The sequence below is a fragment of the Mustelus asterias genome, chromosome 16, assembly GCF_964213995.1.
Source record: "Mustelus asterias chromosome 16, sMusAst1.hap1.1, whole genome shotgun sequence".
NCBI classification, from domain to species: domain Eukaryota; kingdom Metazoa; phylum Chordata; class Chondrichthyes; order Carcharhiniformes; family Triakidae; genus Mustelus; species Mustelus asterias.
In genome coordinates, this window is record NC_135816.1 from 7,987,832 (window position 1) to 8,009,390 (window position 21,559).

Below are 21,559 nucleotides of genomic sequence, written 5' to 3' on the forward strand. Positions count from 1 at the left end.
GAGGCCCACAATTCGACTTGGTATGCCAAATATTTTCATCCTTTCTGGATATTTTGTGAAGATCGCGTGAATGGTTCGTCCTCCTTTCCTGGCTCCTTTACCACGTCCACCATTGAGAAATAGAAAGGTGGAAGGGATGTAATTCGCTGATGAATCCTTACCTGCAAATGTTGCGAGGACGGCAGAGTTTAAAACCGATCACAGCCTTACCGGGCAACTAATATTGCCTTGCTTGCGACACACAAATTCCAATAACTCAATATTAATGGGGAAAGCTTTTGAGAAATAGATTGCTACTAAACAACCAACAGTTAAATGGCCAGTCTTGTGACAGGAGTTCGTTACGCATGTGTGTTACAAGTTGTGACAACCCGGTGAGGAAGTGGATATTTGTGGATGTGGTGCGAATCAAGCGGGCTACTTTGTCCTGGATGATGTCAAGCTTCTTGAGTGTTGTTGGAGCTGCACCCATCCAAGCAATTGGGAAGTATTCCATCACACTCTTAACGTGTGCCCTGTTGATATGGACAGGCTTTGGAAAGTCCGGAAGTGAGTATTCCTCGCCTCTGAATTGCTCTTGCTGCCACTGTATTTATGTGGTGAGTCCAGTTGTGTTCCTGGTAACTTAAGGATTTTGACAATGGGGAATTCATTAGTTGTATCACCAATAAATGGCAAGCGGCGGTGGTTAGATTGCATCCTGTTGGTTATTAGTTTTAATTATCTGTGTGTGACTTGGTTTCACACTCCAGTGTTTATTCTTTGACAATTGATGTATTGTGCATCACCTTGAATGCAATGATCAAAACCAGCAAACAGCCCACCTCGTTCAGAATACGCAAAACAGATACTGGGAAATGGTCGGTTAAACATCGAAACATAGGAAATAGGTGCCGGATTAGGCAATTCGGCTCTTCGAGCCTGCACCACCATTCAATATGATTATGGCTGATCATGTACTTTCAGTATCCCACTCCCACTTTCTCCCTATACCCCGTGATCCCTTTATCTACAGGGCCACGTTCAGCTCCGTGTTGAACATTTCTAACGAATTGGCCCCAACGGCTTCCTATGGTAGAGAAATCCACAGGTTCACAAATCTCTGAGTGAAGAAGTTCTTCCTCATCACATTTCTGAGTGGCTTACCCCTTATTCTTAGAATGTGACCCCTACTTCTGGACTTACCCAACATCGGGAATATTCTTTCTGCATCGAGACTGTCCAGTCCCATCAGAATTTTATCTGTTTCTCGTGAGATCCCCTCTTATTCTTCGAACTTCCAGTGAGAACAAGCTCAGCTATTCCAATCTTTCTTCATATGTCAGTCCTGCTATTCCTGGAATCAGTCTGGTGAACCTTTGCTGGACTCCCTAAATAGCAAGAATGTCCTTCGTCAGACAAGGAGGACAAAACTGCACACAATACTCAAGGTGTGGCCTCACTAAGACCCTGTATAAATGCAACAAGGAATCCATACTCCTATAGGGAAATCCTCTTGCTATAAAGGCCAGCATGCCATTAGATTTCCTCACCGCCTGCTGAACCTGCAGGCCAACCTTCACCGACTGTTCCATCATGACACCCACGCCACGTTTCACTCCCTCTTTTCCTAATCTGCCACCATTCAGATAAGATTCACCCTTCCTATTTTGCAATCAAAATGGATAACCTCACATTCATCCACATTATGTTGCATTTGTCAAGTATTTGTCCACTCGGTCAGCCTGTCCAAGTCAACCTGCAGCCTCTGAGCATCCTCCGCATAGCACACACTGCAACCCAGCTTAGTGTCTTCTGCAAATTTGGAGATAATGCATTCATTTCCTGCGTCCAAATCATTAATATATGTTGCAAATAGCTGGGGTCCCAGCATTGAACCGTGCGGTACCCCACTAGTCACTGCCTGCCACAATGAAAAGAAGCCGTTTATTCACGCTCTTTATTATCTGTTTGCCAACCAGTTCTCTATTCACGTCAATACATTAATTACCCTCAATACCCTGAGCTTTAACTTTGCTCATTAATCTCTGGTGTGGGATCTGGCCAACAGTGTTTTGAGTGTCCAGAAATACAACATCCACTCGTTCGATCTTGTCCACATTATTGGTCACATTCTCAAAACATTCCAGAAGATTTGTCAAGCACGATTTCACTTTACTGAATCCATGCTGACTTGAACTGATCCTGACGCTGCTTTCCAAATACTCAGTTGTTACATCCTTAATAATGGACTCCACAATTTTCCCACCACCAACATCAGGCTAACTGGTCAATAACTCCCCGTTTTCTCTCTCCCTATATTTTTTAAAAAGTGGGGTGACATTCGCTAACCTACAATCCATTGGAACACTTGCAGAATCTATAGAATCTTTGCAATATAGTATATGATATATTATATAAAATATAACACAGATTTACTAAAGTTTGTTTATTTGTGCCACAAGTAGGCTTAGTTGAACACTGCAATGAAGTTACTGTGAAATCCCCGAGTCGCCGCACTCCGGTGCCTGTTCACGTACACTGAAGGACAACTTAGCATGGCAATGCACCAAACCAGCATGTTGGGCTGTGAGAGGAAATCAGAGCACCCGGAGGAAACCCACACAGACACGGGGAAAATGTGCTGTCTCCACACAGACAGTGACCCAAACCGGGAAGCGAACTCGGTTCCTGGCGCTGATGCAGAAGTACAAACCATAGTGCCACTGTGCTGCCCATAACAAAGGCCGACTGCAGAATCATTGCCATTCAGTTTATTCGGCCTTCAGGGCTATTCCAAAGTGAACGTGTCGCATCCCCTGCCAAACAATTGCATTTTGTATAAACCTCCTCAGAAAAGGAAACGCTTTGCTAACTTGCAAAACACAGAAATCCAGCCCTCAGTCATGGAATATAATACCTCCCTGGTTGCACTTGTAACATAGTTAACAAGTGTGAGTATTTTACCTTGTCATAGAATCATAGAAACCCTACAGTACAGAAAGAGGCCCTTCGGCCCATCGAGTCTGCACCGACCACAATCCCACCCAGGCCCTACATATTTACCCACTAATCCCTCTAACCTACACATCTCAGGACACTAAGAGCAATTTTAGCATGGCCAATCAACCTGACCGGCACATCTTTGTGTATAATGATAACTTTAACAGCAATTTGTTGGAGTAAACATATGTGAATGTCCCGGTAAATTAAGAAACCACATTAAGGCAAGTTAATAGATTGCATTGGAACACCAATAGATCCATTTCCCAACTGAGTCCTCCTTCTCAACTCTGCTCAATGTTTCTCCATTGCCGCATTCCCCACACCACTCCCATTGCCATCTCTACATTTTCATGAACATAGAACAGTACAGCACAGAACAGGCCCTTCGGCCCACGATGGGGTTCATAAAGCCGAGCTTTATCTGAAACCAAGATCAAGCTATCCCACTACCTATCATCCTGGTGTGCTCCATGTGCCTATCCAATAACCGCTAAAATGTTCCTAAAGTGTCTGACTCCACTATCACTGCAGGCAGTCCATTCCACACCCCAACCACTCCCTGCGTAAAGAACCTACCTCTGATATCCTTCCTGTATCTCCCACCACGAACCCTATAGTTATGCCCCTTGTAATAGCTCCATCCACCCGAGGAAATAGTCTTTGAACGTTCACTCTATCTATCCCCTTCATCATTTTATAAACCTCTATTAAGTCTCCCCTCAGTCTCCTCCGCTCCAGAGAGAACAGCCCTAGCTCCCTCAACCTTTCCTCATAAGACCTACCCTCCAAACCAGGCAGCATCCTGGTAAATCTCCTCTGCACTCTTTCCAGCGCTTCCACATCCTTCTTATAGTGAGGTGAGCAGAACTGCACACAATATTCCAAATGTGGTCTCACCAAGGTCCTGTACAGTTGCAGCATAACCCCACGGCTCTTAAACTCCAACCCCCTGTTAATAAAAGCTAACACACTATAGGCCTTCTTCACAGCTCTATCCACTTGAGTGGCAACCTTTGGAGATCTGTGGATATGAACCCCAAGATCTCTCTGTTCCTCCACAGTCTTCAGAACCCTACCTTTGACCCTGTAATCCACATTTAAATTAGTCCTACCAAAATGAATCACCTCACATTTATCAGGGTTAAACTCCATTTGCCATTTTTCAGCCCAGCTTTGGATCCTATCTATGTCTCTTTGCAGCCTACAACAACCCTCCACCTCATCCACTACTCCACCAATCTTGGTGTCATCAGCAAATTTACTGATCCACCCTTCAGCCCCCTCCTCTAAGTCATTAATAAAAATCACAAAGAGCAGAGGACCAAGCACTGATCCCTGCGGCACTCCGCTAGCAACCTGCCTCCAATCCGAAAATTTTCCATCGACCACCACCCTCTGTCTTCGATCAGACAGCCAGTTACCTATCCAATCGGCCAACTTTCCCTCTAACCCACACCTCCTCAGTTTCATCATAAGCCGACCACTGGGGACCTTATCAAACGCCTTACTAAAATCCATGTATATGACATCAACTGCCCTACCCTCATCAACACACTTAGTTATCTCCTCAAAAAATTCTATCAAATTTGTGAGGCACGACTTGCCCTTCACAAATCCGTGCTGACTATCCCGGATTAATCCACAACTTTCTAAATGGTCGTAAATCCCATCTCTAAGGACCTTTTCCATCAATTTACCAACCACCGAAGTAAGACTAACCGGTCTATAATTACCGGGGTCATTTCTATTCCCTTTCTTAAACAGAGGAACAACATTCGCCATTCTCCAGTCCTCTGACAGCCTCCCCGTGGACAGCGAGGACCCAAAGATCAAAGCCAAAGGCTCTGCAATCTCATCCCTTGCCTCCCAAAGAATCCTAGGATACATTTCATCAGGCCCAGGGGACTTATCGACCTTGAGTTTATTCAAAACTGCCAGGACATCCTCCCTCCGAACATCTATTTCCTCCAGCCTATTAGCCTGTAACACCTTCTCTTCCTCAAAAACATGGCCCCTCTCCTTGGTGAACACTGAAGAAAAGTATTCATTCATCACCTCGCCTATCTCTACTGACTCCATACACAAGTTCCCACTACTGTCCTTGACCGGCCCTAACCTCTTAGATTCCTTCCTCCCAACAGCGCAATGCTCACGAAAACTCTGTTCTGCTTATTGGCCCGTGATGCGTAAAGTGTTACATAAGGTACCGCACAAAAGGCGACTTAGTGAGATATGAGCCCATGGAGTTTAGGATAGTATATTAGCATTTGTTAGAGGATTGGCTAATTAATAGACAGTAAGAAGTTTAACAACACCAGGTTAAAGTCCAACAGGTTTATTTGGTAGCAAAAGCCACACAAGCTTTCGAGGCTCTAAGCCCCTTCTTCAGGTGAGTGGGAATTCTGTTCACAAACAGAACTTATAAAGACACAGACTCAATTTACATGAATAATGGTTGGAATGCGAAGTATTCGCATTCCAACCATTATTCATGTAAATTGAGTCTGTGTCTTTATAAGTTCTGTTTGTGAACAGAATTCCCACTCACCTGAAGAAGGGGCTTAGAGCCTCGAAAGCTTGTGTGGCTTTTGCTACCAAATAAACCTGTTGGACTTTAACCTGGTGTTGTTAAACTTCTTACTGTGTTTACCCCAGTCCAACGCCGGCATCTCCACATCATAATTAATAGACGGCAGAGAGTTGGGATAATGGGGGAACTTTCAGAATGATAACCTCTAACTAGTACTGTCTCACAGGGATCAGAGCTGGGGTCAAATTATTTATCATTTAGATCAATGGCTTTGTACTATTGACACGTTTGTGGATGACACATAAAAGGTGGGGATGCAAGCGGTGCGGATGACACAAGGGGCCTCGAGAGGCATTTAGACAGGTTGAGTGGGCGAGCAACGACTTGGGGGATGGAAATTAATGTAAGATAATGCAATATTGTACACTTTGTTCGGAAAAATATGGAGCTGAATATTATTAAAATGGAGAAAGTCCACAAAAAACATTTAGGGGGTTTTAGGAGTCCCCCTGTATGAATCAAAAAGCCAGCCTGCAAGTGCTGCAGGTAACAGGGAAGGCAAATGGAATGTTGGTCTCTGTTTCAAGGGAATGTGGTACAAAAATAGCAGAGTATTGCTGGAAATATACAAGGCACTAATTAGTTCACGCCAGGAATACTGTGAACAGTTTTGTACCCCTAAACTAAGGAAAGATATATTAGCATTGCAGACAGTCTGGAAAACGTTCACGAGGTTAACCCCGGGGAGGGATGGATTTTCTGATGAGGAGAGGTTGAGTCGGATGGGCCTGTACTCATCGGAATTTTGAAGGATGAGTGGTGAATTTATCAACACATCTAGGATACTCAGGGAACTTGACATGGTAGATTGAGAGAAGCTGTTTTCCCTTTTGGGAACAACTTGGAAAAGAGGGCAGAATCTCAGAGTAAGATGTCACTCAAGTCAGGTATGAGGAAGAATTTATTCCCTGAGAGGTTCGTGAATCTCTGGAATTCTTTACGGAGAGAACTGTCTAGAAGCTGGTTTGTTAACTACGCTCAATGCAGAGGTCGACAGATTTTTTCAATCAGTAACGTATCGGGGTTAAGACGTAAGACGGGAAAGCGGTGTTGAGGGTTATCATATAAGATCAATCGTCATCGCATTAAATGGCGGAGCCGACTGAATGGGCCTAATGACCTGCTTCAGCTTCTACGTCATATGGTCTTATGCAGCTGAATAATCGTGTTATGCAAACTTCTTGGATGCACATTAAAGCCTCAAAACCTAGCATTTCCCAAGTTTTATGCTTTGATCATATCAGAAAAGAGTTAGATTCCTCATGACTTTCAAATGGCAATCGGACATGCAGATGATAGCGACGCAAGGAGGGCTGTGGCGATAGCGTAGGGGAGTGAGTCTAATGTTATGACTAGTTGACAGGGCTGAACGAACTCTTCTCCTTGTCCCATTCCTGAGTTCGTTTTAATTTTGAATTTAGATGATATTGCCAATATTATATGTTTCTGAAAAGGAGACAAGTCGTCGTTTTTCACCTTGCACCCGGTGGACACTTTACAAAAATATCACTCTAAAGGAACAGCAATAACATATCCTTTATGAGCAGAGAATTATGTACGGCTTGGAGGCGTTGCCAAACAATCGGCATTCTTTCCCATAAAGTATAAATTGTTGCTTGCACATTGTATTGATATTCTTGCGAAGTGTCCTATCGAGCATAAGCCAAAATATTTTAACTTTTATCAATATCAATTATTATATGATTAACTGTATAGATTTCGGTGTAACTAACAATTCAACCTTAAGTTAACAAGTGTGATTTGTTGGTGAAGCTCACTCAGTTAAAGAATAAACAAAAGCAAAATGCTTAAATTGCACATTTTCAAGTAACCACGTTCGAAATAAACAAGAAGCACACAATGCAACACCCCTTGCCGCCCACCCCCAACCCACAATCACTTCAACAAAGTAGAAAACGCTGCAGAGAATCACATTTCCTTAAAGACAAAAACCTGACCAAGTAACCGGGAAGGCAGATAGAAAATGAGTTGTGCAGGGACTTTCTGACAGCGGAAGGACCAGCTTTTACAGCAGCTGATGGTACTTGGTCTTTCTTACTGGAGACCACGGTGTTATTTCGGAATTCTTCTTGAAATGGTTTGCATCAAAGCGGTCTGCTAGTGGCTTTTTCTAAACATAAGGAGCTCAGGTTTGATGAAAGTGGTTTCAGAAAAACAATCCAGCTTTAGTCTCTGTGACACACCCTCTGTGTACGTCCTAAATCCAATAACTTTTCTGCCAGGAATTGGATCACATAATCTCTCTCCGGAAAGCTGCATGGACTCTCTTTCTCCATGAAAACAGCGTGTGTCTTTCGCTTACTCAATCGAGTAGCTTTTGAAGTCCAATGGCGCTTGTTGAGTAAAAGTGTTCGTTTTAATCGGTTTGATGCACACGTATGTTCAACCGATGACATTATAAATATTCACCCATTACACCGTCATAACACTAGGTAACCCACTCCTGTAGAGGGAAATTCAGTGATTTCTTCAAATCACGTCTTGCATTTTAATTTTTTTCTCGCTCCATAAGCATTGATTGCAGGCAATGAGCTATCATCTTGCATATAAATCTTATTGTTTATTGAGCTGATCTTTCTCTACACCCTAGCTATGACTGTAACACTACATTCTTCACACTCTCGCTTCTTTCTCGATGAACTGTATGCTTTGTCTGTATAGTGCGCAAGTAACAATACTTTTCACTGTTTGCTAATACATGTGACAATAATGAATCAAAACAAATCAACTCAACAATCAAGCCAATTTATAACAATTCTCACAGAGAAAATTTAGACTTTCACCAACATATTTTGCTTCATGTTAGAATTCGCCAGGATGGTAACTTATCCATGTCTGCCACATACGCATTCTCGTGCACCCTCTTGCATTTCAAATCATTTCAATATACTGTGTTTATGTCACTCCAAAGTTATAAATACGAATTCCTCAAGATAAATGTGCCTTGCCTCCAGTGGAATCGGGCATTCAATTATTAATGTCGCCTATTTATCCATTTTGCTTCCCTCTGAAATTCAGGAACTTTGATTTCCACATTCACTTCAAAACTCGCCGACTTTCTTTTACGCTGGTGCCTGCATTCTCATGTATTTCACTAAAGTTAAATTTCACTGCTAATGGTCCAAATATGTCAGGTAATTAAACCGGGAAAAGGGAGTAAAATATTAAGTCCAAACGCGCAAAGTGCCCTTCTCCTTTGGATGTATGGATTGTATGAATTGATCCTGCAGGCCAGTACTTACCTTTTTATTATTGTCACATGTATTAGCAGACAGAGAAAAGTATTGTTTCTTGTGCGCTATACAGACAAAGCATACAATTCATAGAGAAAGAAACGAGAGTGTGAAGAATGTAGTGTTGCAGTCATAGCTAGGGTGTAAAGGAAGATCAGCTCAATAAACAATAAGATTTATGTGCAAGAAGATGGCTGGTTCCCTGCAATCAATGTTTGTGAAGCGACAAAAAAAATAAAATGCAAGACGTGATTTGAAGAAATCACTGAATTTCTCTCTGCATGAGTGGGTTACCTAGAGTTATGACGGTGTAATAGATGAATATTTATTTATAATGTCATCGGTTGAACATACGTATGCATCAAACCAATTGAAACGAACAGTTTCACTCAACAAACGCCATTGGACTTCAAAAGCTATTATTTTGAATCAGCGAAAGACACACGCTGCTTTTCTGGAGAAAGAGAGTCCATGCAGCTCTCTGAGAGAGATTATGTGATCAAGTACTTGGCAGAAAGGTTATTGGATTTAGGACGTACACAGAGAGTATCACAGAGACAAAACTGTGATTGCAGTTTGGTATCCTGAAATTTGGGGAGACCCGTGACTTTTCGCAAATTACTTTGCAAAACGCCACTTAACAACGGGCGAACTGAGATACAGGGCTACATGGCACCGGTTATTTTAATGCTGTACTCCATCCCCCTTCTGACCTTATTTACCGTGTCCTCTTTACATTATTCAAATGAGGCTCAGCATAAGCACAAGCGGTAACCTCTCATCCCTCTACTGATCACGGCACACGCTTCTGGACTTAACACTGAGTTTCACAGTCTCTGATCATCCTGTTTCTGCCCTGCACAGCACCTCAGGGAGCATGTGTTTTTTGTTCTTGTTGTATTGCCACCTTTTTTATTTTCCCTTGCCCTCTTTTTAGGTCTAACCAAATAAACAAACTCAGATTAAGTTGGGACAAAGGAAAAGGGGCAGCTCCCCAAAAGGAGGGGGAACAGCCCAAACAGAAATCAAAGTACAAAGGAAACTTAAAAACATCAAATTAAAATGTGATTGTCAGGGCCAATAATGCACCCCAACCCTTGCGGTGCCCAACGGGCGCGGAAGGCGTCAACCGTGCCCGTGGACACTGCATGCTCCCTCTCCAAGGACATGCGGCCGCGAACGTAGCCACGGTAGAGGGGAAGACAGTCAGCATGGGCGGCCCCCTCGATCACCCGCTGCCTGGAACGGTAAATGGCGCGTTTCGCCAGGCCCAGGAGCAGGTTCACGAGGAGGTCGCCATCCCGACCCTCCCCTCTCCGGGTGTCCGTAGATCAGGAGCCTGGGACTGAAGTGCAAACAAAACATCAATAAAAGGTTCTTTAGGAAAACATAAAGGGAGTGCAGCCTAAGACACAATATATAGACATGGTCCACGGACTCCGCAAGACCACAGAAAGGGCAGTCTTCGGAGCCCGTGAACCAGCGAATCCTAGGGTTGTGCGGCACTGCTGCATGCACCACCTTCCACCCCAGGTCCCCGATGTAATTGGGGGAGATCCCTCCGTAGAGGGACCTCCAGCGTGGACCTCCGCCGCCCGGCGGCAACAAGGCCCGCCAAGGTGTATGCGGGCGACAGGCGAGGAGGCGGTAGTGGAAGGTGTGCAGCAGCAGCCCGCACGGGAAACGCCTCCGCGCGGTAGAAAAAGGCACGGAGGTTTATTTTCCCTGGCACTATCCTGTTTTTTTGGCATATACTCTCTCGTGCGAGCAGATAATTCCTCGTTTGTTCTTTTCTTTCTTCTCCTGCCTTCATTAAAACCTGCTACCCTAACCCAAGAACAAACGCGAATGCTAACCCTAATCACTAAGCAATCCCAATTCGCATGAAGGGTCACTGTCCTGAAAACTAACTTCTGTTTCATTCTTCAATTGGATTGGCAAATATATTGATTATTCCCAGCACTTTCTGTTTTCCTTCCCAGATTTTGTACAAACGCAGTGCTTTGGTATTGACACCAATGTATGACCTACGCGAAGTTTAATATTTCCCATAAACAACACTCACCTCTAGGAATTGAGCTGCATCCTTGTTTGTAGAGTTTGCTGAAATCCCATGTTCTGCGGGGTTCCACGAGTCTTTCTTGATATCAATCCTGCTCGTGGTCACACCTTGTAACTGCAGAAAGGTAAACTCGTTCAAGGCGGAACCTTGGCATGCGCCATAGTCAAGTGTTTGCTGGAGGTTCCCGCTTTCATACACCTCTGTGTAATTGGGTGGAATTTGAATACTCGCACTAGCCTTTTGGATTCCATGGAGTGAATCGTTTCTCGAAAAATAAGGGGACTGCCAACAGCAACAGTATCTGTTAATTTCATTTCTGCCTCTGTGCACCTTAATGGCGAGGATTACAATCGCCACAAGTAGCAAGAAAGATATTGAGCCAAATATAATCATTAAATAGAATTTCAAATCGTATTTCCATGGTCCTGCATTCCCCAAAGTGCCGACATTAGATGCATTTTCGGTGTTGTCATCCTGTACTGACACATTGATGGTGACTGTTGAAGAAAGGGAAGGCGATCCATTATCCTTCATCAAAATTACGATATTTTGCCTGAGTGAATCTTTATGACCCAAGTGACGAATCGTCCAAATTTCTCCTGTTTCTGAAGCCACAGTAAACAAACTTTCATCAGTCGGCTGACCGAGTTGGTAAACAATTTGACCGTTTAACCCGGAATCGGCATCACTCGATGTCACTTTTGAAACCAAGTAACCTGGCTCCGCAGATCTTGGCATTGTTTCCTCTGCTGCAGACCCTTTGCTTGACAAAGGTGACACGACCACAGGGGCATTGTCATTCTGGTCCATGATGATTACATTCACTGTTACGTTATTGCTCAAAGGAGGGGATCCACAGTCCTTCACTTGTACATGGAATTGAATTTGTTTTAATTGCTCAAAATCAAACGAGCGCTGTGCAAATATCTCACCAGTAGCTGAGTTTATTGAGATGAACGTGGTTGCAGGCACACTGTGCATCAGGATATCCAAAATAGAATACAACAATTCAGCATTTTGATTAAAATCTGGATCATAGGCTGACACAGCACCAATTGAAGCATCAATAACATTGTTTTCTGTAACATACATGGTGAAAGAAGGCTGCGTAAAACGTGGCGCATTGTCATTTATGTCGGAGACTTGAACTTGGATCGTTTTATTGGCGGAGAGGGGAGGGGAGCCAGTGTCCGTACATATAATGGTAATGTTGTAACCTGGCTCTTCTTCACGGTCTAACTCGCCGTTAGTAACTAACGTGTAGTGGTTATTAAAAGATCTACTCAGCCTAAATGGGATATCTCTGGTGATTCGACAATAACTACTTCCCTTATTATCAGAATCAGCATCCGCAACTTGGAAAAGGGCTACTGCTGCATCTTTGGCAGCATCCTCTGGAATAGAGTTTGCTGTAGTAGTTATCATTATCTCTGGGTAGTTATCATTAATATCAGTAACCCTTATCAACACTTTGCAGTATACTGACAGTGATTGTGTACCTCTGTCCTTAGCTTGGACGGAAATCTGATAATTGTCTGCTTCTTCAAAGTCCACAACACCGGCTACTCTGATTTCTCCTGTTATTGAATCCAAGCTAAACACTTCACGCACGTTTTTAGGAGTCTGATTGCTAAAGACATACATTATCTCACCGTTTAGACCTTCGTCCTCGTCAGTCGCAGTGACTTTCACAATCAAAGTATTTAGGGGAATGTTTTCGGCAGTGGCGATTTGATAGATGTTTTGTTCGCAAACTGGAGCGTTGTCGTTCACGTCAACCAGAATAATTTTAATCTGGGTGGTTCCAAATTTCTCCGGAGTTCCTCCGTCAAATGCCGTCAGGGTTAACTGGAGAGTTGGATGCTGCTCTCGATCGAGCGGTCGTTCCAATACGAGTTCAGGGACGTAATTTTGTTCACTCTCTGACTGTGTTTTCAAAGTGAAATATTCGCTTGAACTCAGTTGGTAGGAGCGAACACTGTTGGTTCCGGCGTCCGGGTCAATCGCGCTCTGCAGCGGGAAGCTCGTTCCTGCTGGCTGCAATTCGGGGATTTCAATATTTAACTCGCTTGTCTTGAACACGGGGGCGTTGTCATTTATATCGAGAATCTCGATTTCTACACGATATAGCTTAAAAGGTTTCTCAATCATAGCCTGCAATGTTAGCACACATGTGAGGCCGTGCTCGCAAAGCTGTTCTTTGTCCATTTTTTCTTTAATAATGAGAGCTCCAGTGTCGAAGTTGACTTCGAGATATTGTTTTTTGCCTCCAGTTTCAATTCGAAATCGGCGCTCCGAAATCTGCTTAACATCTAATCCTAGGTCCGTAGCAATATTCCCAACAAAGGCACCAACCTCCAATTCTTCCGGTATAGAGTAGCGAATTTTTAAACAGGCTGAATCAGAAATGCATATTATTATCAGATAAAGAACAGGCCATTGAGACAATTGACTGTTTAACCAGTATGCCATTCTGCTCAAAGTATTGCAATATAACCGATAGAATCTCTTTTGACTTATCCGTGCCTTGATATTGACTGAGAACGTATTTGTTCATTACCTTGTTTATCCAAAAGAAATGCGAAATTCAATGTCTACCGCTTAGATCTTTTTAGTCACGATTTCCAAAAGCATTTCCAAATGCCCCGAGAATTATATTCCCTTTCTCCGATGCGAATATAGAGCGTGGAAAGATGAATGCTTGTTGATACAATGGGGCGCAGTATGTGGTGTATGGGGAGTGGTGTTGGATCTCCGGCCACATCTCGGCACCTTATTGGTAGACAGGGACACAAAGAGACTCGGCCAATAATCAAAGCACAGTATCTTAAAGCAACAGTGCCTCTACTGAGCACCGGAGGAATTGCGTTGTGCATTTATCGTTGTGCAACTTTAATTCGTTTTTTGGTCGATATTCCTGATACCATTTACTTCATTTTTTTCGTCAACATTCAATCTAATTACTACTACATTGCGCATGTCCAATTGATGTACTTTATGTACAATATGCTGATTTTGTGACCAAATCGTCATGAATCGATCTGCTTAACGAAGTCCACTATTCGATTTGGTATGGCAAATATTTTCATGCTTGCTTGATATTTTGCGATGATCGCGTGAATGGTTCGTCCTCCTTTCCTGACTCCTTTACCACGTCCGCCATTGAGAAATAGTGAGGGAGAAGGGATGGAGTTCACTGATGAGTCCTTACCTGCAAATGTTACGAGGATTGCAGAGTTTGAAACCGATCACGGGCTTACCGGACAACTAATATTGCATTGCGAGCTACTCTCAAATTCGAATAACTAATACTAATGGGGAAAACATCTGTGCATTGGATTACTTACTACTAGACACTTAATGGCCGGTTTGTTTGACAGGAGTTCATTACGCATATGTGTTACAAGTTGTAGCAATCCAGTGTACCATTGCCTGGCAATTGATAGATTCTGCACATTCCTAATATAGCAGCAACAGCCTAGAAACAAACTGTTTACATTGTTCAGAATATACTGAGCTGATACTGACAAATGCTCAAATATGAAATAACAATTCTGAATCTGAGTCATTCATGGCATTGGCTATCTAAAGATTCGGATGAAATCTTTATCATGCCGTTTCTCCCGGCCAAGTATTGCATTCTTTTGGTTGGTCTATAAGAAAGGAAGCGGGGACGGTAACTACTCACTCACAGGAAGATTCAAGTCAACTCATCTTCCGGGAATTGAATGCCTTCCCAGTTAGTTAAAGGTCCTTGGCTGAAGCATCCTCAGTAAGTTTGACTATATAACAGTGCGGCTAATAACAATTTTAACTGTTATATTGCAGTGGAAAAGCAAATAGGGATGTATGGTCTGGTAAACCAAGACAACCATGTTGATGGAGCCTGGCAAGTTAACTTCATTATCACTGAACACAAATGGATGCAACTTGAAACACCACTGGGCCTCGTTCCCTGGGATCTTTCAAACTGAGTTCTGCTTTGCAAGCCCATTCAAGGTAATCCTTTGGCACGTTTGCTCTCTCGCGCCCCTCACGATCTCTTTACTTAAACAACTTAGATCACTTTTCCTCCGAACAGTGTAATGTTCGCCCAGTCTGGTTTCTGTACTTTTCCCGGAGATGCAGGAATTTGCTTCCATTGCTTTCATCGACTCTTCCACTTTCTGGACTCCGCTCGTCTCCACGGTAATCGCCAACTGCTATATATCTGATCTGTTAATTCAGCTACTAAATAACGCATTTGCAACGTGAGCTGCACCCCAGTTGCTGTTAGTTTTTCCGATATACATCCCCGCTTCTTTGAGTGCTGGGCAGAAACATATTTTAAACTAGACGAAATGATATTTCAGCGCTGGCTCCTGGGTTTCACATGAATCTATATTTTCACAAATGCTTTCCAGATGAAGGGTTCGCCATATTTTACTGACTGTTCAGTTTCTTTCAGCCTGCTTCTCCTTGGATTTGTTTCTTCATACTGGATCCTTCCAGTGCGATCCTGCTGCTTCTGGTTTTGATGTTGATCCATTCCTTGATTTTCTCTTACCGGCGTGTTTCCGGCGGACAATAGTGGTGTTCTGTCGTTTGGGTGGTCTCTGACAGCTCCTAAATAGAGCTCTCCTGTCATTGTCCTAGATTGAATCATTCCCTGTGTCAGCTGATACACCTAAGTGTACTTTAAGCTTACTCTGGAAAACACCTTGAAAAATAACCTCTTTAAAGTGGTCATTACAATAGCACTCACTCCCACAATCATTCCCAGAACATCCGCAAAGAATTAACTCCAACACACTACTTCAAGATACGGTCATCAGAACGATCATGGCTCATGGAATTCTGTGGCAATTCTTTTTTGTTAATTCATAACGAGATCTTTTCCACCACGTCCCTTGCAGTTTCTCAAGTACTTGAATCAATGGTCTGCGTGCCCAAAATGCTCAACTCAGCACGCTCTAATCCATTCTATTTCCCTCTGAGATGTCCTCCCTTTGTCCTCCCTATAAATTCCTGCTCAATTTGAAGAGCGCTTCCTTGACCCAATCATTGTTCACAGCCCGACTCTTATGATCACTGTTAATATAAATTCCATTCACTTACTCCTATCATTTAACACCCAAGATTCTTCTTCCGACTCTATGGATCTGGCTAGTACACATTAGGCCCGAGAAAGTCTTGATTGCCTCTGCCGTGAGAATCCATCATTCCATAATCATTTTGGAGAGTGACGGTAAGGTGGAGGCTATTTTCTAAATGCGGAAAGGCTTCGGAAATCTGAGGCACGAAGGGACTTGGGAGTCCTTGTTCAGGATGCTCTTAAGATTAACATGCAGCTTAGTTAGGAAGGCAAGGCAAGGAAGATAAATTCAATGTTCACATTCATTTCTAAAGAATTACAATGCAAGAGCAGGAATGTACTGCTGAGGCTGTACAAGGCTCTGGTCAGACCCCATTTGGAATAGTCTGAGCAGTTTTGTGCCCCATACTTAAGAAAGGGTGTGCTGGCCTTGGAGGGGTCCAGAGGAGGTTCACAAGAATGATCCCAGGAACGAAGAGTTTGCATATGCAGAGCGGTTGAGGGGTCTGAGTCTGCGCGATGGAATTTAGAAGGATGAGGGGGGATCTAACTGAAATTTACAGAATACTGAAAAGCCTAGATAGAGTGAACGTGGAGAGAATGTTTCCAGAAGTGGGAAAGATTAGAACGTGAGGGCACAAACTCAGAGTGATGGGACGCTCCTTTAAAACTGAGATGAGGGGAAATTCTTCAGTCAGAGGGTGGTGAATCTGTTGAATTCATTGCCACAGCGGGCTGTAGAGGTCAGGTCATTGAGTGTCTTTAAGACAGAGATAGATAGGTTCTTGATTAATAAGGAGATCAAGGGTTACGGGAGATGGCAGGAGAATGGGGATGCGGATCATGTCGGCCATGATTGAATGGTGGGGCAGGCTCGGTGCGCCGAATGGCCCAATTCTGTTCCTGTATTTTATGGTCTTATGGACTTGTGCCTTTTCTCAACCAATGAGCATTTACATCTGCCTTTTCTCTTTGGCAATCTATCCTTGCGTCTCCACAAACTTGTATATGTGTCAGCAAGTTGGAGAAAGCCAATGAAATCTATGCTCACCCCCACAAACCTCCCCCTACCGCAAGCCTTCCTCCATCCATCAGACGTTCCCCATTTCCTCCAATCTCCCTGAAGGCTCAACAAATTCGAGAAATACATCTTAGTCTCCCAGCCCCATTATCACTAAACTGCTGATCACAGTATGTCCTGATTATGATGGTAGCTGACATTATGAACTGTCCTTTCACCACAAGCTTTACTTCTATCCCTTTTTGTAACAAACGGAATCGCCCGAATTAAAATATCCGACTGAACTATTCATGTAAACTGTTATTCAATCACCAAACTCCCTCTCGTCGCCAAATTTTATATTGTAGATTTCGGAATCTGTCCCATCCTGTCTGGTCCCAAAATATCGAAATAACCCGAATAGAGATCTTGAAAGATTTTCTCAATAACTCTGCTGCGTCACCTGTCACTGTCCTGTCAGATGTCAGTGCGGGTGTTGAACTGGTTGAGAACGTCATCCTGCTGTGTTTATTTCGTTGTCTAGGTGGACGGCAGTTGCAGCCAGTGTACACCCATACATGGCGTCACTTCCCATCGGATATGTTACCTAAGGTGTCCACTAAGAACCCATCACTACCCACTCTTCCTTCCCCATTAACATCTTATGGGTTACTATTGACTGGATCTCTAACTGGACGAGTCACATAAAACTTTGTCTGCAGAAGCAGGTTTGGACCTCGTAACCTGCAGGGTGGATATATTTTCAAAGCCCGTTAACGTTCCTCGAGGCACAGGTCAGGAGTGAAATGGGATGCTCTCCAAATACCAGGATGCGTGAAAAGCAACCAGCACTCAATAAACTCAACATCATTCGGGACAAAACAGCTCAATTGACTGACACCCCGATCAGCAACTTGAATATTTAATTCATCCAATACTTTAAAAGTAAAATTTACTTATTCGTCACAAGTAAGGCTTACATTAGCACTGCAATTCCCCGAGCCGCCACACTTCGGCGCCTGTTCGGGTCAATGAACCTAACCAGCTCGTCTTTCAGACTGGAGCACCCGGAGGAAACACACGCAGACACGATTTGATTCCCGGCTTAAGTCACGCAGACAGTGACCCAAGCTGGAAATCAAACCTGGGTCCCTGGTGTTGTGAGGCAGCAATGCTAAATACTGTGCCATTGTGCTGCCATTGGCACACAATATTGGCGCACAGTGACAGCAGTGCGCCCTATGTACATATGCAATGCAGGACCTCCAACTCGCCAATCCTCTTTTAACAGCATGTTTGAAACCTGCCGAGAAGGGCAAGGCAGCAGACACTGGTAACACCATCACCTGCAATTTACATGATATGGACCATCCTGACTTCGATCTACGGCGTAATTCGTTCACTCCCATCTCGTTAAAACATCATACAAATTTATTGATTCAGCCTCACTTATTCTGATGATATGAAGCTCAAAGTTTCCACCACATTTATCCACTTTTCCCACTATTTATCGGACCAGAATGTTTATCTCAGATATAACCTTGGTGAGACACAACTTCCTTCAGCGGAACACGGGCAAATCAAGGTTGTAATCATAGGTGTTCTGACAGAAGAGGCAAAGCAAGCCTCAGAAAACTATATCACAGTTTAGTAGTCATGGTGAAATGGCTGTCCAAATTCATTACCTCATTAACCAGCCATGAGAAACCTAAGAATTTTTCTTGGTGCATTTAGTGGACGAGACTGTAATGAAGTAATCTGGCAGACGTGGGAGCTGTGCCGCGATTGTGCAGAGAACTATTAAACACTCATTTATGGAATTTACGGATTGTAATAAACAACTAAAGATGTAAAGTTATTCACAACAATCTTAACATTAAATAAGATTGTTTGCAAGCAGCACACACAGTACGTGAACATATCTGAAAATCTCATTTGCTCTCCCTCCTTAAAGTTATCACATAAAAAACAGTGTAGCTCCTGGAGTACATCCGAATTGCATTGCTGAACTGGCAGAAGCAGGTAGGATGACAGATTTGTGTCCTCACCATGAAGAATCTCTTTGACTTCGGTTCTAATTTATACCGATCGTCAATGCACTAATTGTAAGGTGTTGTTGTTTTATTATGCCATTGGTTTGATTTATTGATTAGTACCAATAGATATTTCAGAAAATCCTCGTCCTAGAATTTGTGTTACATTTATAACTGTCTTGCAATATCCTATAATCCCACCGCCACCATAGGAACAGTATGGAAAGATTAAAATATTCGATATAAACCTAACAAAGGCCAATATATCATGTCCTACAATGAACATCAAATGCTTACCAATGACTCTATCCCATTTCCTCATGCAATGAGGCTGCAGACTGCTGTTTGTGTTGTTTGGCACTGCTTGGGTTATGATCCGATATTTCTTCTATTGCAGAAACTGTCTAGTTTTGGCAGCGTAGCATTACACACCCCTAGCGGCCATTCGTCACCGATATGCTAATGTAAACCTCATGCGTTATTTTTCCATTTCAATAAATCATTTTCCTTCCTTGTCAGTGACATATCCTTCAATCCAAGCATGACACAAACTCACCCTTGCTGCCTGTATTTTGTCCCACACCAATTTCAGCTCGCTCACGATTGGTTTAGAAAATGCATTATTTGTTGAAAAAAAGCAAATTACTGCGGATGCTGGAATCTGAAACCAAAAGAGAAAATTCTGGAAAATCTCAGCACGTCTAGCAGCATCTGTAAGGAGAGAAAAGAGCTTTGACAAAGGGTCATTTGGACTCGAAACGTCATCTCGTTTCGCTCCTTTCAGACGCTGCCGCACCTGATGAGATTTTCCAGCATTTTCACTTTTGGTTGCATTATTTGTTGAATATTTTGTTCATGGTGATAATCTTTAGCACAGTGTTCCATTTTCCAGCAACGATATCATTAAATTTGGTAATAACAAAAATTCAGTCAAAATGTAAATAAGGCAGGCACGCTGACATCATTTAAGACTTACCTGGATAGTCACATGAGCAGCCTGGGAATGGAGGGATACAAACGATTGGTCTAGTTGGACCAAGGAGCGGCACAGGCTTGGAGGGCCTGTTCTTTGTTCTTTGTTCTTTGAGTGGTCCGATTTTGCAGCCCAAAAACCAAATGTTACCCATGATCTCCTTCATGTCAACCAGGACTTTAATAACACAATTTAATTTTACATTGTGAAAGCAGCTCAATAAGTTTGATGGAGTTACTATATATTTCAAAATACCTCCAGGAAATGATAACTGACAAATTTAACAACATTATTTAAATATTTCCAGTTCTGATCATTAAACTAGCAATGCACGCAAGGTTACCTGTTTTCATTAATGCCCAAGTTATCATCAAATAAAAGCGCAAAATAATTGCAATGGTTTGTTTGCACATCTAATTTAAATATCAAGGAGTAACACTGAAGGAGTCCAACCAGATGCAATCAGCAACATGACAAGACCATAGCAACGTCATACATTTTAAGAGTATGAATAGTACATTCAATTGTTCTTTGATCACACTCAACCAGTTCGTTTCATTAATTTGTGCTTTGAAACAATTATAGAACCGTCTTAATGTGGGTTACAACAGACTTCGAATTCATGTTCATCTAAATTGCCCAATTATTAAATTCAGTTTCTGTGTCAATTATTTGCTAAACAGGCGAATTTGCTTACATGAAATATGTTAATTCCTTAATCAAAAGAAATTGCAGATTTCTTGCAGTTCAGTTGAGGAATTGTTTTATTAAAATATACTCAAAAATAAAATTCTTGTTAATAAAAATTTGTTCCTTTTTGAGAGCTTGATTTTAATTCTGCCTATTGCAATTGTATGCTCTGTCATTATCTTTTTACAAAACGTCATCAATCTCTCTTTTGCATTGATAGTCTAATCAAAAAACCCTAAATTACCTTCTATTGTGTATGCCATAACAAGATTATTGGTATTTAGTAATTATATAGCAGCCATTAACTATGATGGTTGTTGTAGGAACTCAGCAAGGGCATCATTCTGTGCCAGCTATATAATATAACACAAGTATTTCGTCACTGACCAATTTCCAATGTAATCCAGATCATGTAAAGCCTTAATGGTGAATTTGGGAATTGTTGTGCACTTCAAGACGATTATGTTTCTTGGGTGATCAAGTGTGCAGCCATTGCCTGTAGCTGATTGTGCTCTAATTTATGTTTTACGAGCTGGAGAGAAAATTGTGGTCAGTCCGGATCATCGGGGCGGATGACAATTATCTGGACTGCAAATTCCAGCAGGTGCTAACCAAAAATAAAACAGCAAGCAATTAGGCTAATAGGTGACAATAGGAAAAGAAAAGGCAGGACGTGAGGAATATCTGCCATGTTTCTCAGCATTGGAGACTGCTCGGAGTGACGGCACCTTGAAAGGCTGTTTTCCAGCTCTTGGTACCAAAGAGCAAATGATTGCACAGCCGGAAGCACCAAATAGAACTCCATTCATTATAGGAGATCCATATTAAGGGGAACAGACAAACTATTACTTAGGAACAATCCTGACACTTGGAGAGATTTGAATTAATTAAGGAGGAC

The 21,559-nt window shown here is 42.7% G+C and overlaps 1 protein-coding gene across 1 annotated transcript; it reads right to left on the reverse strand.

Annotated features, from left to right (window-relative positions):
• Positions 1 to 7,601: 7,601 nt before the first annotated feature.
• On the reverse strand, positions 7,602 to 13,363 carry LOC144505589 (protocadherin beta-8-like). The gene is made up of 2 exons (XM_078231708.1): positions 10,895 to 13,363; positions 7,602 to 7,706 (listed from the first exon to the last, which is right to left on the reverse strand). Exons 1-2 carry the CDS (start codon positions 13,361 to 13,363, stop codon positions 7,602 to 7,604), a joined length of 2,574 nt encoding a protein of 857 aa, XP_078087834.1.
• Between the last annotated feature and the right edge of the window lie 8,196 nt (positions 13,364 to 21,559).